Consider the following 27341-nt stretch of genomic DNA (forward strand, 5'->3'; position numbering starts at 1 on the left):
ACACTAATTCAAATCACATTAGGTGTGACAGTTGTGCAAATAAAAAAAAAAAAACTTTTTTGGCTGTTAAATAAAACCAGTCACTGTCAGTTGACGTCAAAGTTACCAGTTTTTTTGCCTGCAGGGCAAATTGTGTCACCCTAGTGCAAATCATATGTGGTGTTACACTTGTGCAAATTTAACCAAAAAAATGACAGGCAGTGGAAGGCTACCCCACAGGGGCCATCGTGGTGCTGGGATTACCTTTGGTCCTAGAATGGCCAGTGTTCAGAGGCCACGTACCCTGAACCCCCAAAGTTCTGAGGACTTGGTTGCCTGGCTATCAAAAGACACCCAATCTACTACAACTTCCGCTCGGAACCTTGACGCACCATCCTTCTCCTCCTCTAGCTTAGCTTCGGGCACCTCTCATGCTACCACTTGCCCGCCTGCCGCCACCACCAACACTAGCTTTACTTGATCCGTCAGAGGAGTTATTTACACATCAGTTTGAAGACATTAGTGATGCGCAACCATTATTACCAGAGGATGTAGTTAACAGGGATATGTTTCAGTCAGGCAGCATTACACACATGGACATACGGTGTGATGATGATGTTGTACCCGCTGCTGCTTCCTTTCTTGAGGTGTCAGATAGCGGTGTTGATGATGACGATGTGTCCGTGGATTCCACGTGGGTGCCCGCTAGAAGACAAGAAGAGGGGGAAAGTTCAGATGGGGAGACAGAGAGGAGGAGGAGACGAGTTGGAAGCAGGGGGAGGTCGTCGCAAGGAGCTAGTGGCACAGTCAGACAGCATGCATCAGCACCCGGGGTCAGCCAGACGGGACTCCAATCAACGCATGCTGTTGCCACCACCAGAATGCTGTCATCGCAGAGCTCAGCAGTGTGGCATTTTTTTTGTGTGTGTCTGCCTCTGACAACAGCGAGGCCATTTGCAACCTGTGCCAGAAGAAACTGAGTCGTGGGAAGTCCAACACCCACCTAGGCACAACTGCTTTGCGAAGGCACATGATGTCACATCACAAACACCTATGGGATCAACACGTCAGTACAAGCAGCACACAAAGTCAAAGTCGCTATCCTCCTCTTGGTCCAGCATCTTCAGGCAGGTCAACCACTGCTGCCCTCCTTGCCCCCTCTCAACCATCCGCCTCTCCATCTCTCGCCTTGAGCAGTTCCTGCTCATCTGCCCACAGTCAGGTGTCTGTCAAGGAGATGTTTGAGCGTAAGAAGACAATGTCTCAAAGTCACCCCCTAGCCCGGCGTCTGACAGATGGCTTGTTGGAACTGCTAGCCCGCCAGCTTTTACCATACAAGCTGGTGGAGTCTGAGGCCTTTAAAAAATTTGTAGCCATTGGGACACTGCAGTGGAAGGTACCCAGCTGAATTTTTTTTGCACAAAAGGCAATCCCCAACCTTTACTCCATTGTGCAAAAGGAAATTATGGCATGTCTGGCACACAGAGTAGGGGCAAGGATCCATCTGACCACTGATACCTGGTCTGCAAAGCATGGTCAGGGCAGGTATATCACCTACACTGCGCATTGGGTAAACCTGGTGACGGCTGCCAAGCATGGAATGCGTGGCTCTGCAGAGGAGTTGGTGACACCACCACGACTTGCAGGTAGGCCTGCTGCCACCTCCTCTCCTCCTTCTACTCCATCCTCTTCCATAACCTCCTCGGCCGAGTCCTCTTCCACTGCTGCGTCTTGCTCCACATCACCGGCACCCCCCCAGCTCCCCAGGTGCTATTCCACATCCAGGATACGGCAGTGTCACGCCATCTTGGGGTTGACTTGCCTCAAAGCGGAGAGTCACACCGCACCACCGTCCTGCATTATAGAGTCTTCTGGACTTTATGATAATTTAAACTTGAATTTTCAAGAGTGCGAACCATTACAAGGAACCATTAAAGGAATGCTTGTTGCGTGTGATTTTTTAACTTAAATATTCAAAAGTAAAATACAGAGAGGGATGAACTCTGTTTCTTTATTTGATGAAAAATTTTATTTAGAAAAGAATTTCTTTGTCTGTTTCTCCGTCCTGCATTATAGAGTCTTCTGGACTCTTGGATATGCACTTGTTCTTATTTTTCAGCCATGTGTACATGCCTAATTTTTCTGGCCTCTGGTGCTGCACTTTTTCTGTTGCTGCAATTTTTCTGGCCGCTGCTTTCATCTTGATTTGATGAAAAATTTTATTTTGAAAAGGATTTCTCTGTGATTTTCACCGTCCTGCATCATAGAGTCTTCTGGACTTTTGGATATGCGCTTGTTCTTATATTTCAGCCATGTGTACATGCCTAATTTTTCTGGCCTCTGGTGCTGCACTTTTTCTGCTGCTGCAATTTTTCTGGCCGCTGCTTTCATCTTGATTTGATGAAAAATTTTATTTTGAAAAGGAGTTCTCTGTGATTTTCACCGTCCTGCATCATAGAGTCTTCTGGACTTTTGGATATGCGCTTGTTCTTATATTTCAGCCATGTGTACATGCCTAATTTTTCTGGCCTCTGGTGCTACACTTTTTCTGCTGCTGCAATTTTTCTGGCCGCTGCTTTCATCTTGATTTGATGAAAAATTTTATTTGGAAAAGGATTTCTCTGTGATTTTCACCGTCCTGCATCAATAGAGTCTTCTGGACTTTCTGATAATTTAAACTTGAATTTTCCAGAGTACTAACCATTACACCAAGGAACGCTTGTTGCGTGTGATTTTTAAACTTAAATTTTCAAAAATAAAATACAGAGAGGGATTATTTAGAAAATAATTTCTTTGTCTGTTTCTCCGTCCTGCATTATAGAGTCTTCTGGACTCTTGGATATGCGCTTGTTCTTATTTTTCAGCCATGTGTACATGCCTCATTTTTCTGGACTCTGGTGCTGCACTTTTTATGCTGCCGCAATTTTTCTATGCGCTAGCCATTTTGTCTATTAGTCTTTTCGGGACAATTGCTCTGCAACTGTCTCACAGATGAGACATAAATGTAGAAAAAAAGACAAGGCCACACATCCATGTCTTGTACAAAGATGCTTTGCTTCTTAGCATATTTATAAAAGTAACAGGTCATTAGTATACATTTTGATCAAAATGTGCAAGCCCACTCGCCACATCACGGCCACTTGGGCAGAACTGTCTCTAATGTCCCTTTAAATGGCTTAAAATGGCTTAGCGCTTTTGCAACACCAGTGCCTATAGGGGTTATGCCCAGTGGCAGAGTAGCTCCAATACTTGTCAAGTTAGCCCCCAGCTCTGGGCTGTGCCACCCCAAAGACACTGTTCTAGTACTTTGTCTTATTGTAGGTCATAGTTCTTTATTTTGTTGTTGACTCTACTTTGTATTAACCTGGCATTAGTATTCTTGGTCCTATAACATGCGATTGTTGACCAAATAAGTTTACATTGCTTTGTGTTATAGGGCCAATCAGGCGATGAACAAACAAACACTTATTCGTCGGCTGATATGGTTTTCTTGACATGCTAAAATATCATCGGCTGTCAGCCAAACTGTATTCCAGTCCCTGCCGTGGTCCTGTTTTTCCTGCTTCTGGTGACGTCCTGTGTCTTCTAGAACTGCCAGCTAAACCCACATACCCAGAGTCTCTCATCATGTTGCTCTTCTAGTCACGCAAGAGACAAACTTCTTTGCTACCTGTAATGTAATATTATATAATATACTACGACCTACAATAATCCTGCTGTCACTTTATGGCCATATGAACCACTTCTTCCCACACCTAGTGTCTCCCTCCTTCTTCCTTTGTATAATGCAATCCCTTGCAGACTGAGTCATCTCTCCCTCTGCACCAGTTTGTTACTCATTTAGTTTATGTTTTTAAACTTGCTTTTTTATCATATGTTATGAATTAAACAAATGGGAAAATGGCCTGAGACCCAAACAAGGTAAAATGGGACAGAACCCACAATGCTAAAAGGGCAAATTCACAGTCCATTATGCACAATGGGTTAAGTGTATGGTTCATAATATGGGATGAGGAACAGGTCTGACATGGCCCACAGAATAGCATCCATATTTCTTGGGCATAGTCCAGTCAGCCTGATGAAACAAACCTTGAGGGTATAGTGTCATAAGTACTCCAATCTCTATAACAGAATAGAATCTCCAACTGGGGGTTGCTGAACATCTCTCTGATCCTCTTGGCAGCATCTTCAGAAAATTAAAAAGGACCAGATCCATCTGGAATGAAGAAAGTTAACAAGGGACCTAGGGATAAGCTGAGAGGAATTATAAATTGAATTTTAGATACAGGAGATGGTGGAGTATTCTCTACAGCTGGAGGTAGCTCAGGGGTCAGTATTACAGAATAATCTTAAAGGGGTACTCTGTCCCTAGACATCTTATCCCCTATCCAAAGGGTAGGGGATAAGATGTTTGATTGCGGGGGTCCTGCCGCCGGGAACCCCTGCGATCTCTCCTGGAGCACCCTGTGTCTTCTGCTGCACAAAAGCGAACTTCGCTCTGTGCCAGATGACGGGCGAAACGGGGCCAGAGTATAGTGACGTCAGGGCCCCACCCCCTCATGATGTCACTCCCTGCCCCCTCAATACAAGTCTATGAGAGTGGGCGTGACGGTCACCACAACCCCTCTCATAGACTTGCATTGTGGGTGTGGGCCATGACATCACAAAGGGGCAGGGCTGTGATATCAAGATACTCCGGCCCCTGTATCGCCCGTCATCAGGCAAGGAGTGAAGTTCGCTCCGTGCAGCAGATGACCCGGTGCTGCAGAAGAGATTGCGGGGCTTCTCAGCGGTGGGACCACAGCGATCAGACATCTTATTCCCTATCCTTTGGATAAGGGATAAGATGTCTAGGGGCGGAGTACCCCTTAAAAGTCAAATAACTCAATTCCCGCAAGGACTGACAGCAACAACCTTTTCATTCTAGGGAGGTTTATTTGCAGCACTACAGAGCTCTGATCTTGATACTCTAGAACTGACATATATCAATAATGCAATCAATCTGCATTCTAGTATGCAACGCAAATTAATAAACTAATTATCCTGCAGTGTAAGAGTAAATCAGCATTAATATGAGTCTTACTTGCTTATCATTTCTCATTACTGTTTTTTTTTGTTAATATTAAAGGACCCTTTAGTCGTAGTAAAGACCTTGAGCTCATGTTGGTTTTAGCTTGTTGATAATTGTTTATCATGTGCTAATGTTTAATCATGAGATTTATTCTATTGCTACTTAACCCCTTAGACTGTGTTCACGTGGTGTAACTTTTTCCATGGTCTTGATGTGTTTTCCTGCAATTTTGCTGTGATTACCTATGGTAACTTTGGAGGAGCTACAAATATCAACAGGTCAGATGGAAGGATATGTTGACCGGACAACCACAAATCTAACCTTCATGAAAAAGTGGCAAGAAAAAAGCCATTGTTAAAAGTGAGTCACAAGTAATCCCAGCTGAAGTTTGCCAAAAATCCATGTGAGAGACACAACAAATGTGGAAGAGGGTGGTGCTCTAGTCAGATGAAACCAAAATTAAAATTTTTGGCCTCAGTGCAAATCGCTATGTGTTCCGGAAACCCAACACTGCCAATAACTCTGAGCACATCATTCCCACAGTGAAACATATTGGAAGCATCATGCTGTGGGGATGGTGGAGCCAAATACAGGACAATCCTTGTTGTCTGCAAAAGACTTGAGACTGGGACAGAGGCTCATATTTCAGCAGGACAATGACCCTAACATTCAGCCAGAGCTACAATGGATTGGTTTCCATCAAAGGAAGTTAAAGCCCAGGCCTGAATCCAACTGAGAATCTATGGACTTGAAAGTTTCTGTTTGCTGATGGTCTTGATCCAATCTGACTAAGCATTAGCTTTTTTTCCAAGAAGAATGGACAAACAATGTGCAAAGCTAGTAAAGACATATCCCAAAATACTTGCAGGTGTAATTGCAGCCGATGGTTTTACCAAGTATTGACTTCCAACTTTTTTACTTTCATTATTGTTTGTGTCACAATAAAAAAGTACTTTCAAAGTACAATACATATTGTGTTGATCAAATGGTAAAAAGTCTATTTAAAGAGGATATAGAAAAACAGAGCAAATTATTTTCTAAAAACAGTACCACTGCTGTGCTCAGGTTGTGTGTGGTATTATTACCATTTGCTTCAATGGAACTGAGCTGCCATACTACACACAACCCAGAGGATATAAGCTTTGTTTTTCTAATCCTGGATAATCTCTTTGGGTAGATTTATCAAAACCTGTCCAGAGGAAAAGTTGCTGAGTTGCCCATAGCAACCAATCAGATTGTTTCTTTCATTTTTCACACGCTTCTTTCAAAAACCTCTGCATCTTTTCTCTGGACAGGTTTTGATAAATCTACCCCTACAAGTCTATTTGAATTCCAGTTTGTAACAGTAGCAAAGTGGGCAAAAAGCCCAAAGGGGGTGAATACTCATGCAAGGTGCAGTATAAAACAACTTGCATTGGACACAGATGCTGTGCTCACACATCCAAATACAGTTTGAGGGAACAATCTGCTTAATGTTAGATACTTTTACAGTGCATAACAGGATGGAGTTAACAGGGTTATCCATGGTAAAGGTCATAAATACATTAAAATAACAAACTAAAGCAAGGTTCACACTGTGTTAGTGATTTCTTCAGATGCATCGTGAAAGGGATGCTAATGTATATTGCAATGCCCCAAACATAGTCACCATATGCGGTCTGCTGCACTATTTGCTGGTGCCATTTGGGCCAGTGAAATAAATGGCACCCACTGCAATTATTATACATTGGCATTCCATTTTCAGCGGTAAGGCTTCTTTCACACTACAAAATCCTCCGTTTTTAAACATCTGTAGGAAGATCCATGTGAAAATCAGCTGAAAACGGCAGTAACAAAATTCTATACGTCTGTTAGAAAATCCCATTATAGTCTATGGGATTTTCTAATATCCGTATTAATCTGTTATAGTCCGTTATTGATTTATAGAGCCATTAGCAGCAATGATTAGGTGCATGAGGTGTTTTCAAGGGTTTGGGATCCAAGATGAGAGGGAGAGAATATTGCTATATGCAGATGATGTTGTTTTGTTTATTAGAAACCCAGAGATTAAAGTTCCTGAAGTTATTAATTGGTAGAAAGTTATGGATCTTTTTCGGGTATGAAAATTAACTGGCAAAAATCCGGCTTACTACCCCTTGACGAAGAAATAGAGGTCACGATTGGTGCAGTTAAAATTCTAAAAACTAGTGATAGTCTAGAATACCTTGGTATTAAGATCTCACTTGGCAAATGAGGTTCAATGTGGATAAATGTAAAGTTATGCATCTGGGTACTAATAACATGCATGCATCGTATGTCTTAGGGGGGATTAAAATGGCAGAGTCACTGGTAGAGAAGGATCTGGGTGTACTTGTAGATCACAGACTACAGAATAGCATGCAATGTCAGGCTGCTGCTTCCAAAGCCAGCAGGATATTGTCATGTATCAAAAGAGGCATGGACTCAAGGGACAGGGACATAATACTCCCCCTTTATAAAGCATTGGTACGGCCTCACCTGGAATATGCTGTTCAGTTTTGGTCGCCTGTTCATAAAAGGGACACTGCGGAGTTGGAAAGGGTGCAGAGATGCGCGACTAAACTAATATAGGGCATGGAACATCTTAGCTATGAGGAGCGATTAAAGGAGTTACAATTGTTTAGTCTTGAGAAGAGACGTGTAAGGGGGGATATGATAAACGTATATAAGTATATAAATAGCCCATACAAAAAATATGGAGAAAAACTGTTCCAGGTTAAACCCCCCCCCAATGGACGAGGGGGCACTCCCTCCGTCTGGAGAAGAAAAGGTTTAGTCTAAAGGGGCAACTCACCTTCTTTACCGTGAGGACTGTGAATTTATGGAACAGTCTACCTCAGGAACTGGTCACAGCAGGAACAATTAACAGCTTTAAAACAGGGTTAGATACATTCCTGGAACAAAATAACATTAATGCTTATGCAGAATTATAAAACTACATCCCTTTCCCTTATCCCCTTACACCCTTCCCTTCAATTCCCTGGTTGGACTTGATGGACGTATGTCTTTTTTCAACCATACTAACTATGTAAGTCAGACATCTGACTTTGAAAAACTTAATTTAGAACTCTTAAGTAAGAAAGTGAGAGAAAAAATAAATGTTTGGAGTAAGATGAGACTTAGTATGGCAGACAGAATAGGGTTGTTGAGGATGGTAATACTCCCAATGATTACACACTATCTGAAAGCTTCACCCGTGTGGATAAAAAATGTTTTTTTTTATAAATTAGACAGGAAAGTAAATGAACTAGTTTGGAATCGGAAAAGGGTGAGGATTAAGAGCCAGAACCTAAATCTTCCATTAGAGAATGGGGGTCTGAGTATACCCAATTTTTTCTTATACTTTATAGTGGCCCAGCTAACCTCAATGATACAAGAACAACAAACTCTGGTGGAATTTTTTAATAAGGAAGGAGTGGAAGGCAGATCAATATGGGAACTGTTAGAAAGAGGGAGATTAAAGAAGGAAACAAAAGTAGGGAGCACAGTAGGAAACCTTCTGACCCAGGTATGGGAGAAGATGAAACGAAGAATGGGCATAGTAAGTAGCATCTGGTGTACCCCTATATGGGATAATGAGTGCTTCCCAGAAATAAAGAAATTTGTAGAATATTTGAATTGGGAGGAAAAAGGAATGGTCACGGTTGGTCACTTGTGCATAGATGGTGAAATATGTGAGTGGCAATGGTTAACTGATAGATTTGGTCTAAGTAGTTGGAATTACTTTGGTTATTTACAAATGAAAGATGCACTGAAGAGAGAAGAGAGAAAAGAAAAATTTAAAGTAGAGGAGTATCACATAACAGAATTTATTAGGAAAGCACAGGGTGGACAGAGTAAGTTAATGAGCTCAATATATAAATTGTTAGTGGAGAAAGGGTGGGATACAGTGAGGCAGAGATTAGGACAAGGTTTGGATATAGGGGGGATTGTAGAAGAGGAATGGAAAACTGCACTTAGAAAAATATAAATATCCACAATTAATGTAAATAATAGGGTGTCCTTTCTTATGTTAGCATATAGAACACTATTCACCAAGTTTTCTTTATAGAATTAAAGCTAGGGAAGACTCACAATGCCCCCAAATGTAAGAAAGTAGGAGCTAATTGGCTACATATGGTTTGGAACTGCTCAAGAGTACAGAAGTTTTGGAGTGAGGTTTTCCTTACTATAGAGGAGAGATTACAACTAGTGTTGGAATTTGAGCCTGAGGTGGCTATTCTAGGATTAAAGATAGAAAGTGGAAAAAATAAGGAGTTGATACTTGGGGTACTGGGAGTTGCAAAGGTCCTGATTTTGAGAAAATGGATGGCTCCTATAGCGCCCGGGAAAGCAGAATGGTTAGAATCTACTAATAAGGTTAAAAACTACGAGTTAATGTATTATAAAAATTGCCCCAAATACGGTAAAATAGAAAATAAATGGTTACAATGGGATAAAAGATTTTAAGGTTTTATTGCCAGGCTGACAGAGGGTGGGAGGGGAGGTAAGAAGGAGGTACATGGGAAGGGGATTAGAGGTTGTGCCTTTCTTTTTGTTTGTCCTTTGTATATGTAATATATTTATACTGCTTTTCTTGTGTAATGTTGTTTATAATCAATAAAAAAAAAGAAAAAAAAAAGATAACGGACGTTAGTTTGTTACGGAAGATAGTAACGGGAGAAATTGTTCATGGACTATAACGGATTAATACGGATATTAGAAAATCCCATAGATTATAATAGGAGTTTCTAACGGACGTATAGGATTTTGTTACTGCCGTTTTCAGCTGATTTTCACACGGATCTTCCTATGGATGTTTAAAAACTGAGGATTTTGTAGTGTGAAAGCAGCCTAAGCTGACAGATACATGTGATGAAATCACAAACGTAGTGTGAACCTAGCCTTGATCCTGCATTGATCCCTACAGTCACACTCGGGTCTAACTTTAGGAGCAGACGTCCAATGACTTTGACAGCCAATCAGAGGCCTCAGTGGTCACGCTTTGTTCTGGCATCAACACTTAATGATGGGAGTCATGATGCCAGAAGTATGGAGTGTGACTGTGAAGGCTGTTGATTGACTGTTACAGTCTGTGATGTGATGTCTGCACCTAAAGTAAGACTGGAGTGCCAACTGGAGGTTAAACAGGGGATCAGCGCAGGATCGGAGAGGTAGGTATCAGTTAGCTGCAGGAGCAAGACAAACATTTTTTTACCCAAACATATAGAAATTTTTTAACCAATGCATAGTACAAATATACATATAGGGGGAGATTTATCAAAACCTGTGCAGAGGAAAAGTTGACCAGTTGCCCATAGTAACAAATCAGATCGCTTCTTTCATTTATAAAAAAAAAAAAAAAGGCCTCTGAAAAATGAAAGAAGCGATCGGATTGGTTACTATGAGCAACTGGTCAACTTTTCTCTAGACAAGTTTGGATAAATCTACCCCCATAATGTTATTTACATTGTATTAAACATTTTTGCAAATGACAGATACACTTTTCGTTCTCATGGGCATACTGTCAGGGTAAGTTTACACGTAGCAGAATTGCTGCAGAAATGTCAACAACTGTTTCATACATCTGAATGAGACTTGTGAATGCACATACCGCAGAAACAACCCCATACACATGGTCTTTTTTTCAGAAAGATGTTTCTCTCACAAATCTACCATTTTGTTATACTTGAAGTAAAAGTGGAATTGTGTTGGTGTGTCATATGTATAGTGTATAGTATAAAGCAAAGGAACACTTTTAGGCACTGAAATATGTCTAAATGAAAGGTTTTAAGCAAAAGTTATTAAGGTCTATGGCCAAACTCTGTTAACTGTTTGAGGATCAGAGTTATATGAAGTATAATTATGTTTATATTTTGCAATTATATGTTATGTTTTGCCCCATGCAAACTATTCAACACTCTTTATAAAATGTTCTATTTTAAATGCAATATATAATTTTCAATTTCTGTGAAAATAAAGTAAAAAAAAAAAAAACTAAGAAACTACCCATGTGAGGGTGATTATGCAAACAGAAAAGTAAGAGGCTGGTCAGAATGACTTAGCAGTTTTTTTTAACACAGATATATTACTACTCTAGTTACATAGTTGATATGGTTGAAAAAAAAAAAAAAAAGATAAGGGTCCAACCTATAACCCTATTAATCCAGAATCCTGACAAAAAACACCTTCTAATGTTACAAATGCTAATTCCCCCATACAAGGGGGAAGTTTATTTCCCAATTCCAAATATTGTATGGCAATCAGAAAACATTGTCTTGTCCGCAGAAATCTAGTTAAACATGTAATATTATGGGGGGAATTTATTAAGGGATTTAGCCCTTTTTTTCCATGTTTTGGTGCAAAAAAGTCGCACACACTTTGTGTGGGACTTTATTGTGACTTTTTGCCCACAGCAGCTTTGTGAGAAAACAGTCTCTATGTTTGCAGATGCAGTGGTAAGGAATTTATCAGTGGCAATTTTTTTTGCAAACTCGCAAAAAAAAGTTGCAAGCCGCCTGATTTGTGGTAAGTCAATGCCAGGCAGGCACAGCATTGTTTGACAAGGCACATGGTTTAAAGGAGAACTCAAGGCAAAACTAACTTATCCCCTATCCACAGCTGACCGCAGGGGGTCCAACCAGTGGGGGACCCCGCGATCACCGGAACAGGACCTCTGCTGTCAGTGAAGAAGCATATGTCCTCTACTAGTAGACACTAAAACAAGACCAGTGTATGGAGGGTGAATTCTAAATTTATAAGCTCATAGACCAGCCAAAAGATGTTCAAAAATACCCTGTATTCCCCACACCACTAAAGTTAGCATCTTTATTGAAATTACACACAAAGGTTAAAATATTTATGTGCTAGTACAAAATGAGTGAGTGTCAATAGTATCTTCCAATCCAATGTTGGCCAGCAGACCACACTCAGGTGTTACTGTACATAACTGCCTTGCGCCTGCAGTATGCTTAGGTATATATCAGGTCTAGCACCTATGTTATTAAAACACTAACACAGCCCCCCTCAACATGTTTCACCACTGATCCGTGGCTTTGTCAAGAGGAAGCAGGACAACAAGCAGGAGTAACAAACACTGTATCTGGGATTCATAAAATGTTCCTTGATGACCTCATTATGAGGCCGGACCTATTTGAGTCAATAACATTGCTTATTATGTCCCGAGCCCTTCACATCAGAAAGACTAAAGGATCAATGTCAGAAGGTACCAATCGAATTGCATCAATCTCACCAATAGGGAAGAGGTAAAACCTCCATTGCTTCCCATTAGATATGTCAGTTCTGACAGGGATGCACACCAGCCGATGCGCAAGAACTTTGTGCTCTGGCAGTCGCCAGACTGAGCCACTGACAGATGACCTAAATGCGCATCCACCGATGCGCAAGGACTTAGTAATCTATCATAACTTGGAACAAGCTACTGGCTGATGACATTCGTGCGCATCCTCCTGTGTGTAAACACTCCCCTCTCAGCAAAGAACCTGTTAACTAAACAGAAAAACAATGTCTACACTTAAATCATTATTAACCCTTGCATCCTTGTCCCGTTACTGGGGCTTGAAGCGTGCTTATGAGCTGAGCACGCTTCACATCCGGTGGGTCCTGGTTGCTATGAGCAGCCAAGACCCCGGTTAATTCCGGACATCATAGATAGAGCCGATGCCTGGCATTAACCTTTTAGATGCCACAATCAAAGTTCAAATGCTGGGGTTAATGTGCAGGTTTGCTCAGCAAAGCTGATTGGGACATCTGTGGTGAAATCGCGGATTCCGATCAGCTGACTGGATGGCGGGAGGGCCCTTATCTTCCTCCTCACCGTCCGATCCGTGTTCTGATGTCCCCAGCCAGCCATGGCAGGCTAGAGCAGCCGAGCACCGATTACACTGATCAATGAAGAGCCAAAGCTCAGCATTGTTCAGTGTATGCAATTAAAAAATTGCATGTTATCGCACACTAAAAAAATGTGTAAAAAAAAGAATTAAAGTGAATTAACCCCTTCCCTAATAAAAGTTTGAATAACCCCCCTTTTCCCATTTTTTTAAATAATGTAATCAAAAACAAACATAATCATATGAGGTACTACCGCGTGCGTAAATGTCCAAAGTATTAAAAGATAAGGTTAGTTAAACAGTCGATGGCGTACACCTAAAAAAAATACCAAATTCAAAATTGTGCATTTTTGGTCACTTCATATACCATAAAAAAATTAATAAAACCGAAAAATAAATTCCATCAATGACTAATGTAACAGGTGGCCACGCCCCCTGAAACTTCTCGTCAAACTCCAGCGGAACTAATGTGACAGCTGGCCACACCCCCTTTTCTAGAAGAGCCTCAATAGGCCCTTTGTGCCGACTTGTCACGCAGCATTTCACGCATAACTTTGTTAACCCTTCATTACCTTATAGTAATATGTAAACATGTACTGACATGTATGCCTTATGATAAAAACAGACAACAGTCTATCATTTTATAAAGCTTTATTAATAGAAGTAATCATAGATTCAAACACATTTCACAGAATTGTTTCTACATAAAACATATATCAAAATATTTTTTTTTATACAAGATAAGTGTTAAATACATTTAGATACAGTCATTGAATAACAAGCACATAGAGTAAAAATACATTATTATATTTTTATTTACAGGGATAACCAAGCAGCTTGTAGTAAAAAGCATGCTTCCATCTGTTATATCAGACAAAGGAGCCTGTATTAGGGGTTCAGTACCGCAATTTGTCACGTTATTCATTACAGTCATTCTCTTGACTGATAAGTAAATACATGCAGCCCCGTGTTATACAAGACAGAGAAGCATGTATTAGCACAATAGTTCATCCTGTTATTAATTTCACTTTAGAAGTAGTCATATAGGCAAACACATTTCAAAGAACTGTTTTTTTTTTTTGCTCAGTATGTAATATAAATTTATAGAAAATGTGAATATATATAAAATTTATATCAGGTTTCCACAGCAGCACAGAATGTTATATAAATAATTATATCACAATATATATAGAAACAGAGGCTTTTGATGCTATATTCACACATGTAGATATAATATGATAAGACATAATTACAGCTGAATAGTTTATTTATACAATATGAGTATATATCAATGAATAGAGACACCTCTATGTAAGGGATCTTGAATTATTTTAGTGTTGGATCTAAAACATATCATTTATAGTATCGCACATTGCATAATATTAATACAGACTTCTAATATAGAGTTCGATGACCCATAAAATTAATAACTGCCTAATATTGTGTCCCAGCAGCTATAATATTAATACCACGCCTGGATATTATGTCCCATCAACCATGATACTAAATTTTCAACCTTACAAACGGTTACTATGTGTCCTTTATATAGTTTTTGATACATATATCAAACACATTTCATAGAATAAGCAGTTTTCCTCTGTACATTTGTAAAGTTAAATACCATTTACAGAAATAAAGTAATACTAACTCTTAATATTGTGCCCCAGCACCCATAACATGAATACCAAACCTAATATTGTGCCCCAACAGTCATAACATGAATACCACTGCCTAATATGTTTCAGCAGCCATAATATTAATACCGCCTTCTAATATAGTAATCCATGACCCATAAAATTAATAACACTGCCTAATATTGGGTCCCAGCGGCTATAATATTAATACTATGCCCTGATTTTATGTCCCATCAACCATAATACTACATTTTCAACCTTACAAATGGTTACTATGTGTCTTTTATTTAATTTTAATACATATATCAAACACATTTCATAGAATAGGCTGTTTTCTTTTGTACATTTGTAAAGTTAAATACCATTTACAGGAATAAGGTAATACTAACTCTTAACCCCTTAAAGTGTACCTGTCGTCAACAAAAACTTTTTATAAAATGTAGATAATACCATTATATGTATATTTGTAATATACAGTGACCTCTCAGAGGCCATGGCATGTCGATGTCAGCATCGACATATGATGCTTTTTTATGTCGGGGCCATCGCATTGAGTGCTATCCGGCAGCGCCAAATGCTTAAGCTGCTGCCGGATAGCAGCTTAATGTTCCCCGTGTTGTGCGGTAAGTATTACTTACCCCTCCACGATGCTCCGGGGACCTATAACACTGGGACCTATAACACTGCACACACTGATCTCTCATGCTGATCACTGGTGTGTATTAACACGCCTGTGATCAGTGTTATCGGTGCTTGACTGCTCCTGCCTGGATCTCAGGCACGGAGCAGTCATTCGTCGATCGGACAGCGAGGAGGCAGGTAAGGGCCCTCCCGGTGTCCTGTAAGCTGTTCGGGATGCCGCGATTTCACCGCTGCGGTCCCGAACAGCCCGACTGACTAGCCGGGATAGTTTCACTTTCACTTTAGAAACGGCGGTCAGCTTTGACCGCAGCTTTGACCGCCGCTTCTAAAGGGTTAATACCGCACATTGCCGTGATCAGCGATGTGTGGTATTAGCCGTGGGTCCCGGCCGCTGATGAGCGCCGGGACCGACGCCATGTGATGCTTCATATCGCGGGAGCCGGCGCAGGACGTAAATATACGTCCTGCGTCGTTAAGGGGTTAATATTGTGCCCCAATCAGGCATAACATGAATACCAAACTTAATATTGTGCCCCAACAGTCATAACGTGAATACCAACGCCTAATATGTTTCAGCAGCCATAATATTAATAACACCTTCTAATATAGCACTCCATGAACCATAAAATTAATAACACTGCCTAATATTGGGCCCCAACAGCTATAATATTAATACCACGGTTTGATATTATGTCCCATCAACCATAATATTACTACCACTGCCTAATATTGTGTCTCTAGGTTGATGTCTTTTTTCAGCCTTACAAACCGTAACAATGTTTCCCTTTGGAGCATTCTAGGTTTTGTTTTCTTTCTTTGTAATCCATGATATGCTCAAAGTTCACAACTTAGAGTTACAATTATTTTACACCGCTCTATAAGCATTTTAGGTACTGTATACATGACAAAGATTCAGGAAAATATTATCCCTAATAATATACAGCGCAACCAGGTATTGTTCCAAAAAGGAAAAGAAATATATCCAAATCAAGCTGTATAAACAGCATTTCTCCAGCAGAAGCAAATTTTTTCTGTACATTCCACAGAGTAGTGACAACTGGGTACAGGCAGGTTTTTCTATTACACCCTTAAAAGCTGTGCAAAAGCAGGGTACATAGCTGTATCCCAGAACAGCTGTATAAACAAAGCATTTTCCAACAGTCAATCCCCTTATTTCTCACATTAGACATCCCTAAAAGTAACATAGCTGTGTATGTAGGGGCTATATCAATGAATAGAACTGCCTCTGTATAAGGGATCTTGAATTATTTTAGCGCGGGATCTAAAACAGATAATTTATAGCATCGTACATTTCATAACTTTAATACCACACCTAATAGTGTTTCATCAGCCATAATATTAATACAGGCTTCTAATATAGAGATCCATGATCCATAACATTGATACCACCCGCTAATATTGTGTCCCATGAGCTATAATATTAATACCACGGTCTGATATTATGGCCCATCAACCATAATATTAATACCACTGCTTAATATTGTGTCTCTAGGTTGAAGTCTTATTGCAACATTACAAACTGTTACAATGATTCCCTTTGGAGCATTCAGGGTTTTGTTTTCTTTCTTTGTAAACAATGACATTCTCAAAGTTCACAATTTACAGTTAGTTATTTTACACCGCTCTATTAGTGCTTTAGGTACTGTATACATGACAAAGATTCAGGAAAATATTAGCCCCCAATAATATACAATGCAAACAGTTGTTGTTCCAAATGTAAAGAAAAAAATATACCCAATCATACAACTATTACTAACATATAAACTAAAAGAAAATACTATATTGATGATGTTATATAAAATAATAATAAATAATTCCATTTATTATTATCAGTGACAGTAATAATAATAATAACAGGACATGTATGAACACATAGTAAATACTAGAGTAGATGTATTTTCGGCTTCTGAGTCAAAGTATTTAAATGGACAGGTCCCAATCATTTAATATAAAGCTTAATTTTATACAATAAAAGGGTTGCTAGAGAACACAAGTAAGTAACAGACAAAATAAATCTGAGGCCTGGATCTCACATTCTATAATGAAGCCACTACCAATGTAATTTCCTGGCAGTGCTGAAAATCATGGTAAATTCTTAGGCCCCCAGTAACATGTAATGTTCTTATGAATTGTAAGGTTACACAGCTTCAATGTAGCCATCTATGTCAGGCGGGGTCAATTCAAACATACAGTGCCTGAGAGCGTATGTTTTATTGGTAGACCAAGTAAGCTACATTACTAGTGTTTGCCATTTTACTGCTGTAGTTTTAAACTTTAATAGTAGAGTTTCATTTATAAAATAAACATCACACAAATTTGTGGTGGATGTACAAATGAGAATTATTTTGAGCATTTTTGTGTTTTGTTTGCTTTATTTGTAAATTACAGGAAGGCTAATACCGCTCCTAATTTTGACTACCGTATATACTCGAGTATAAGCCGACCCGAGTATAAGCCGAGACCCCCAATTTCAACCCAAAATCCCAGGAAAAGTTATTGACTCGAGTATAAGCCTAGGGTGGGAAATACCTCATCCCCCCCTGTCATCATCCAGACCCGTCATTAACATCCTCATCATCATCCCCTTGTCATCATCCCACACATCCCCCCTTCATCATCCCCTTATCATCCCACACATCCCCCCCTTCATCATCCCCTTGTCATCATCCCACACATCCCCCCTTCATCATCCCCTTATCATCCCACACATCCCCCCTTCATCATCCCCTTATCATCCCACACATCCCCCCTTCATCATCCCCTTGTAATCATCCCACACCCCCCCTTCATCATCCCCTTGTCATCATCCCCACCCCCCTTCATCATCCCCACACCCCCCCTTCATCATCCTCTTCTCATCATTCGCCCTCAGTGGTCTTCAACCTGCGGACCTCCAGAGGTTTCAAAACTACAACTCCCAGCAAGCCCGGGCAGCCATCGGCTGTCCGGACTTGCTGGGAGTTGTAGTTTTGAAACCTCCGGAGGTCCGCAGGTTGAAGACCACTGCGGCCTTCAACATCATCCAGCCCCCTCTCACCCCCTTTAGTTCTGAGTACTCACCTCCGCTCGGCGCTGGTCCGGTCCTGCAGGGCTGTCCGGTGAGGAGGTGGTCCGGTGGGATAGTGGTTCCGGGCTGCTATCTTCACCGGGGGCGCCTCTTCTCCGCGCTTCCGGCCCGGAATAGAGCCGTTGCCTTGACAACGACGCATCTGCGTCATTGTCAAGGCAACGTGACTATTCTGAGGCCGGGCCCGAAGCGCTTAGAAGAGGCCTCCCCGGTGAAGATAGCAGCCCGGAACCACTATCCCACCGGACCACCTCCTCACCGGACAGCCCTGCAGGACCGGACCAGCGCCGAGCGGAGGTGAGTACTCAGAACTAAAGGGGGTGAGAGGGGGCTGGATGATGTTGAAGGCCGCAGTGGTCTTCAACCTGCGGACCTCCGGAGGTTTCAAAACTACAACTCCCAGCAAGCCCGGACAGCCGATGGCTGCCCGGGCTTGCTGGGAGTTGTAGTTTTGAAACCTCTGGAGGTCCGCAGGTTGAAGACCACTGCGGGTGGGGGAGTTCACTCGAGTATAAGCCGAGGGGGGTGTTTTCAGCACGAAAAATCGTGCTGAAAAACTCGGCCTATACTCGATTATATACGGTAAATAATGACCAAATTTCCAAGAATATTCCTAGGGGCCATTTTAAGTTTGTATCTAACTAGCTGATAGGAAAACAATATGAGAACAGAAAGGAATAAATTAATTGAAAAATGCAACACAACATTCCATTAGATCTTTGAGGTCTTATGGTATATGGTATATATACAGCTGACTAGTTTGTTTATACAGTATGTGCATGGATTTAGCCATCACAGAGACAAAGTCCTGCAACACATATCAAATTTGCGATGTTTGGACATAACCAAAGGTAAATACTTTCAAAGTGCACAATTTATAGTTACATTTATTATACACCAACTCCATAAGTGTTTCAGGTACTATATACATAACAAAGATTCATGAAAATATTGTGCTATCCAAGTAATAACCAGGGGAAATGGACACAGTGCCTATTGTAAGTAAAAGAAATGGGGCCATTCGTAGAAGATTTAGTAACATATAAACTTGAAGAAAATACTATAATAAAAATAATAATAATTATATTTATATATTTATGGATCTAGAGGAACAGCTTGCAACATTGAGATGCATTGACAACCCAAAGAGGAGTCTCCTGCTCACTGAGCAGGTACTCTCTGGGGTAGAGGTGGGGGAGGATAGTGGGACGGAGGTGCTGGACAGTCAGGCAGTTAGCTGGGTTACAGTTAGAAAGCGGGGTAGGGGAAAAAGTGTCAGAGAGGCTAGTCCTGAACTGGTACACCCCAACAAGTTTGCCCGCTTGGCCGATGAGGGGGATGCCATTACAGAGCTGCAGCAGGATACTGCCTCTGACCGCCAGGGGGGTGTCTGCTCCAGTAAGGAGGGAGGGAGGAGTGCAGGGCAGGCCAGACAGGTACTAGTGGTAGGGGACTCAATTATTAGGGGGACAGACAGGGCGATCTGTCACAAAGACCGGGATCGCCAAACAGTGTGTTGTCTGCCTGGCGCTCGAGTTCGGCACATCGCGGATCGGGTTGACAGGTTGCTGGGCGGGGCTGGAGAGCAACCTGCATAAACAAATAGAGAGGGCCGTCCAGGCAGGTACAGTGGTAATAATAGGAGATTTTAACTATCCAGATATAGATTGGGGTCCGGGGTTGGCTAAAACTACAAAGGGGCGACAATTCCTAAATTTATTGCAGGATAATTTTATGGGCCAGTTTGTGGAGGACCCAACAAGAAGTGATGCCTTGTTGGATCTGATCATTTCCAACAACGCAGAGCTGGTTGGTAATGTAACTGTGCGGGAAAACCTTGGTAATAGCGACCACAATATAGTTACTTTTGACTTAAAATGTAGAAAACAAAGACAGACGGGGAAGGCAAAAACATATAACTTTAAAAAGGTAAACTTCCCTGGGCTGAGAGCTGCACTACGGGACATAGACTAGGAGGAGGTGTTGTCAAATACTGATACAGAAGGTAAATGGGACATCTTTAAATCAACTCTAAATAACTATACAGCTAAATATATACCAAAGGGGAACAAATATAAACGATTAAAACTAAATCCTACATGGCTGACAAATGATGTTAAAAGAGCAATAAACAACAAAAAAAATAGCTTTAAAAAAATACAAATCTGATGGGTCAGCTATAACATTTAAACAGTACAAAGAGCTTAATAAAATATGTAAAAATGTAATAAAAACAGCAAAAATTCAAAATGAGAGACAGGTGGACAAAGAAAGCAAAACTAATCCTAAATATTTTTTTAGATATATAAATACAAAAAAACCAAGGACAGAGCATGTAGGACCCCTTAATAATGATAATGGGGAGGTTGTCACAGGCGATATAGAGAAAGCGGAGCTACTGAATGGGTTCTTTAGTTCTGTATACACTATGGAAGAAGGAGCTGACATTGGCCAGGTCAGTGCTGGTAACACATCATGTAATGTACTGAACTGGCTTAATGTAGAAATGGTACAAGGTAAGTTAAGTAATATAAATGTAAGCAAATCTCCAGGGCCAGATGGATTGCACCCAAGAGTTCTTAGAGAACTAAGTTCAGTAATATCTGTATAGAGATTCACTGGTGTCTGGTATTGTGCCAAGGGACTGGCGCAAGGCGAATGAGGTGCCAATCTTCAAAAAGGGCTCTAGGTCTTCCCAGGAAACTATAGTAAGTCTAACGTGCATTGTGGGTAAATTGTTTGAAGGACTTATAAAGGGATTATATACAGGAATACATAGGGGATAATTGCATTATAAGTGATAGCCTGCATGGGTTTACTAAGGATAGAAGTTGTCAAAGCAATCTAATTTGCTTTTATGAAGAAGTGAGTAGAAGCCTTGACAGAGGAATGGCTGTGGATATCGTGTTTCTGGATTTTGCTAAAGCGTTTGATACTGTCCCTCATAGATAGTGTTGCTCGCGAATATTCACAATTCGAATATTATTCGCGAATATCGCATATTCGCGAATTCGCGAATTTCGCGAATATAGCGCTATATATTCGTAATTACGAATATTTGTTTTTTTTTGTTTTTTTTTTCTTCACAGTACACATCACAGTGATCACCCCTCTCTGCTTCCAGCTTGTGTGGTGTAAAGAAGGCTCTAATACTACTGTGTGAGACAGGCGTGCGACAATTCGCATATGCGAAAATTAGCATATGCTAATTTACGCATATGCGAATTTTAGCGTATGCTAATTTTGTATATGCTAATTTTCACATCTGTAAATTTTCGCATACGCGAAGTTTCGCATATGCGAAAATAAAACGAGGCTATAACGAATATGCGAATATTCGCGAATATATGATGAATATTCGTCCATATATTCGCGAATATTCGCGAATTCGAATATGGCCTATGCCGCTCTACACTACTCATAGACATCTGACAGGTAAGTTAAGGTCTTTGGGTTTGGAAACTTTAGTTTGTAACTGGATTGAACACTGGCTCATGGATCGTACCCAGAGATTGGTGGTCAATGATTCGTACTCTGATTGGTCCCCGGTTATTAGTGGTGTACCCCAAGGTTCTGTACTGGGCCCGCTGTTGTTTAATTTATTTATCAATGATATAGAGGATGGTATTAACAGCTCTGTTTATATCTTTGCAGATGACACCAAGCTTTGTAGCACGGTACAGTCTATAGAGGATGTGTATAGGTTACAAGATGACTTGGATAGACTAAGTGTCTGGGCATCCACTTGGCAAATGAGGTTCAATGTGGATAAATGTAAAGTTATGCATCTGGGTACTAATAACCTGCATGCGTCGTATATCTTAGGGGGATTAAACTGGCAGAGTCACTGGTAGAGAAGGATCTGGGTGTACTTGTAGATCACAGACTACAGAATAGCATGCAATGTCAGGCTGCTGCTTCCAGGGCCGGCAGGATATTGTCATGTATAAAAAGAGACATGGACTCAAGGGACAGGGACATAATACTCCCCCTTTATAAAGCATTGGTACGGCCTCACCTGGAATATGCTGTTCAGTTTTGGGAACCAGTCCATAAAAGGGACACTGTGGAGCTGGAAAGGGTGCAGAGACGCGCGACTAAACTAATATGGGGCATGGAACATCTTAGTTATGAGGATTTGTATTGTATTGTCTGCAGCTGACATAGCTCACAGTGCCTCTCCCAATTACAGACTGAAACGGGTAACTGCTGTGGCAAGTGATTGGTGGAGCGGCACTGTGATCTACATCAGTTGCAGATGCTACACTCTCCAGCTCCAAGAAGTAAAGTTTCAGTAGGTGCAGACGGGATTCCCTGGTAAGGAAGCCCGTCAGGGAGCGAGGAGGTATGTATAAGTTTTTTTTATTTTATTACCAAACCTGGGCATAAAAATCTTTTTCACAAGATAACACCCTTTAAAGGGGTACTACCATGGAAAACGTTTATTTTTTTTATCAACTTGTGTCAGAAAATTAAACAGATTTGTAAATTACTTCTATAAAAAAAATCTTAATCCTTCCAGTACTTTTTAGGGGCTGTATACTACAAAAGAAATGTTTATCTTTTTGGATTTCTCTCATGTCACGACCACAGTGCTCTCTGCTGACCTCTGCTGTTCATTATAGGAACTGTCCAGAGCATGGGAAAATACCCATAGCAAACATATGCTGCTCTGGACAGTTCCTAAAATGGACAGCAGAGGTCAGCAGAGAGCACTGTGGTCGTAACATAAGAGAGATCCAAAAAGAAAAGCATTTCCTCTGCAGTATACAGCCCCTAAAAAGTACTGGAAGGATTAAGATTTTTTTAATAGAAGTAATTTACAAATCTGTGTAACTTTCTGGCACCAGTTGATTTAAAAAAAAATGTTTTCCACGGTAGTACCCCTTTAAGGACAGAACACTGATTTGTTAGGAAGCTACCTCCAGTAAGTGGGACTGTAGAGAAAATTATTTTCTTCTGGAAATTAGATATTATGCATTTTTTTTTTCCCATGGAGCATTGCCTGGCTTGTAGGACTCCATTCGCCAGTTTGAAAGTCTCCCAAATAAGCCACACAGCATGCCTAGCCTCACGTTGAAAGAATTTGAGTGCATTTAGATGAACTACTTAGGAAATGAAATGGAATATAAAAATTTAAACAAGAGTACTAAGTCCTGCAAAGTCATTCTGACATGCATCTTACATGCATTTGCTGTTTGCTTGGATATAATTATTTTCTAAAGAATAGTTCAATATAAGCATAATCATCTTCTTATGGGTAGCTAATATTCAAATTGCAACTGAATAGTAAGAATCCAGGATTCTTTAATAGCAGAGGAATCTAAAGAATCAATTGAAAAGGTAACATATGTTCTTGATTTCTCTTGTTTTTTTTATTTTTATTGTTATGTAAGAGTTTTAGTACATGTGGATGAACTACTCGAGAAAGAAATGAAAAAGGCATGTCGAAAAGTAAACAAGAGTAGTAAAACCTGTTGAACAAGTGCCAAGTCATTCTGACATACATTTTTTATTATTGTTAGCACAGATATCATAGATCGCTAAGGAATTGCTTAATATTAGCATAGCCACCCTCTTTTCAGCAGCATATATATTGAAACAGCAACTTAGAGTTTTGATTCTACATAGTAAGAATCTAGCTTACTTTAAGAGAAGACGGTCTAAAGAACCAACTGATAAGGTAAGATTCTTTCTTGATATTATATATTGCATTTAAAAATACAACTTTAAGTAAAGTATCAAACAATAACTAAATTGCTTTCTCACATATACATTATAAAATATAACTAAGGCTGCATTCTCATCACGGTTAGAAACTGCGGTTGCCGCGTCCTGCTGGGAAATTTTAAAACTGGAAGCTCCCATATCCCGACACCAAATCTCATTCACTTAAAAGAGCTTATTTAAGTGAATGAGATTTGCCGCCGGTCTGGCTGGCATACGGGAGTGCCCGGTTTTGAAATTTCCCAGCCGGACGCGTTAGCCGTAGTGACTAACCGTGATGTGAATGTAGCCGAATATATTTGATAATTTCCAATCAAGCCCATTGCAAGGTTTTCACGTGGGCCTCCCTCCCTATATTTTATGTGGAGATTTTTTGAGCTGTTTGCTATATGACAAATCAGACACATTTGTCTCAGATTAAAACATTTGTGTGTGTTGGGCACCTCTGAAGCAGACGGCTAAAGCCAGTAAAACAGGATAGGTGATCAGTGGGGGTCTATTTGTTGAGACCCCCAGCAATCAAAAAACAGGGGTCTAAAATGTAGTTACATACTTTTAATGTACCGTAATTTTGTGAGTAAACATCTGGTAACGATAAAAAGAAGAATTGATCTTTTTTGCAGATTTCCAATGGCTAATGAAGCAAAGCCTTGCCCTTGTGAGCTAGGAGATCAGTTTGACTATAAAGGTCTTGGAAATGAGGTTCAGATTGATCATATAAAAGCATACATCTCCAAACCAAAGACTAGCACTGATAAAGCCATAATTGTGGTTCAAGATGTTTATGGATGGAAGCTTCCAAACACAAGATATATGGCTGATCTTCTTGCTTCACATGGATACATGTAAGTAATATTCTAATTTCTAGTTTATACACCAATATACAATACATATTTGTTAGCTGTACAGCTAAAGATTTGTTTCCGCAATTTATATCATAATTCTTTGAGTGATATAAGATCATAAGGGCTTTAATTTAACAATAATATTTGGCACAGCACATGACTACTTGCATATAATTAATATTAGCATAGTACACAGGGTCATATACTCCAAGTCACTTTGTCACTATGGCAAATATTGGTGTCATATCCATCCTTTAGAGTAGGTGTTATGCATGGCAGGACTGGTCATGTTCCCCTGGCCTTCCATCAAATACTCTTGCTCCCCTTCAATCCAACCTTAAAGGGGTACTCCGCCCCCTAGACATCTTATCCCCTATCCAAAGGATAGGGGCTAAGATGTCTGATCGTGGGGGTCCTGCCACTGGGAACCCCCCGCGATGTCTCTTGCGGCACCCCCATACATCAGCAGCCTGGATTTATGTTTGATCCGTGGCTGTTGACGGGCGATACAGGGGATGGGGTATCGTGACATCATGGCCCCGAAACCTCATAACATCACACCCCACCCTCTCAATGCAAGTCTATGGGAGGGGGCATGGCGGCCATCACACCCTCTCCCATAGGCTTGCATTGAGGGGGCGTGATGTCACAAGGGGGTGGGGTCATGACATCACGATACCCTGTCCCCTGTATCGCCCGTCAACAGCTACGGATCAAACATAGCTCCCGGCTGCTGATGTACGGGGATGCAGAAGGAGAGATCGCAGTGGTCCCCAGCACCCCCGTGATCAGACATCTTATCCCCTATCCTTTGGATAGTGGATAGGATGTCTAGAAGCAGAGTACACCTTTAACTTTGCTTCCCAACTAAACCACCTCTCCCCTCGGTCCTCCTCTGCCTCTCCTCTGCCTCTCCCCTGCCTCTCCCCTCTGGCAATCTCAATTAATTCAGTTTAAATTTTTAACTGCCCCTCATGTAATCTCTGAATCTCACAAGACCTCCACCTGTGCTCTCCCCTTGCTTGCACCTCACACAACAGTCTCCAGGATTTCTACCCTAACACATTTGGCACCCTCTCACCATCAAGACCTTCAAAAGAAACTTCAAAACCCATCTCTTCAGGAAAGCCAACAACCTACACTAACCCTTCTGCACTGTGAACTGCTTCTTCCTTTACATCTCACAGATGACAATTTGTTTCTCTTACCTACTGTATCCCGCCCCTTGTAGATTGTCAGCCCTCATAATCAGGGCCCTCTTTGCATAAATCTGTCATTTACTCTGTTTCATTTCTTCTGTACATGTGGTTGTGTTATGATGTGTATTGTAACCTCTAGAAGAAAGGGCACTCATTAAAATACATAAGAATAATAATGAAGCTGTCACTGTTCAAACTTGTAAACTGGCAGTACCCAGAATTTGTGAAAGGGGTTTATTGTCCCCATGGAGGCCCAGGACAACATATATACTATGTGTCTGGTGCATCCTGTTCTTAGCATTAAAGGGGTACTCCGCTGGAAAATTTATTTTTTTAAATCAACTAGTGCTAGAAAGTTAAACAGATTTGTAAATGACTTCTATTTAAAAATCTTAATTCTCCCAGTACTTATCAGCTGCTGTATACTACAGAGGAAGTTCTTTTTTTTTTTCCTTTCTGTCTGACCACAGTGCTCTCAGCTGACACCTCTGTCCATGTCAGTAACTGTCCAGAGTAGGAGAAAATCCCCATAACAAACCTATCCTGCTCTGGAAAGTTCCTTACACGGACTGAAGTGTCAGCAGAGAGCACTGTGGTCAGACAGAAAGGAAATTCAAAAAGAAAAGAGTATACAGATGCTGATAAGTACTGGAAGGATTAAGATTTTTAAATATATGTAATATATCTGTTTAACTTTCTGGCATCAAAAAAAATTCCAACAGAGTATCCCTTTAACCCCCTTAAGGACACAGGGCGTACAGGTACGCCCTGACGTCCTGGTACTTAAAAGGGTACTCCGGTAGAAAACATTTTTTTTTTTTAAATCAACTGGTGCCAGAAAGTTAAACAGATTTGTAAATTACTTCTATTAAAAAATCTTTACCCTTCCAGTACTTTTAGCAGCTTTATGCTACAGAGGAAATTCTTTTCATTTTGAATTTATTTTTTGTCTTGTCTACAGTGCTCTCTGCTGACACCTGATGCCTGTATTAGGAACTGTCGAGAGCAGGAGAAAATCCTCATAGCAAACCTATGCTGCTCTGGACAGTTCCTGATACGGGCATCAGGTGTCAGCAGAGAGCACTGGGGACAAGACAAAAAAAAATAATTCAAAAAGAGAAGAATTTCCTCTGTAGCATACAGCGGCTTATAAGTACTGGAAGGGTAAAGATTTTTTAATAGAAGTTATTTACATATGTTTATCTTTCTAGCACCAGTTGATTTAAAAAAAAAAAAAAAGTTTTCCACCGGAGTAGCCCTTTAAGGACACAGGGCATACTTGTACGCCCATGGGAATTCCGGTCCCCGC

The 27341-nt window shown here is 40.7% G+C and overlaps 1 protein-coding gene across 5 annotated transcripts in view; it reads left to right on the plus strand.

The window, feature by feature from the left end:
- LOC130273617 (carboxymethylenebutenolidase homolog) overlaps positions 1-27341 on the plus strand; it is a 103296-nt gene that overhangs the window by 54427 nt on the left and 21528 nt on the right. For 2 of the 5 annotated variants that reach the window (XM_056520712.1, XM_056520710.1), the window contains exons 4-5: positions 23787-23944; positions 24612-24833. In XM_056520712.1, coding sequence (XP_056376687.1) covers positions 24619-24833 — 215 coding nt within the window. In that variant the 5' untranslated portion in view covers positions 23787-23944; positions 24612-24618. Of the gene's footprint in view, positions 1-9852; positions 10222-23786; positions 23945-24611; positions 24834-27341 lie in introns of those variants that run through there. The other 3 variants (XM_056520711.1, XM_056520709.1, XM_056520707.1) reach the window with 2 other exon arrangements.

Source organism: Hyla sarda, chromosome 5 (genome assembly GCF_029499605.1).
Source record: "Hyla sarda isolate aHylSar1 chromosome 5, aHylSar1.hap1, whole genome shotgun sequence".
Lineage (NCBI taxonomy): Eukaryota > Metazoa > Chordata > Amphibia > Anura > Hylidae > Hyla > Hyla sarda.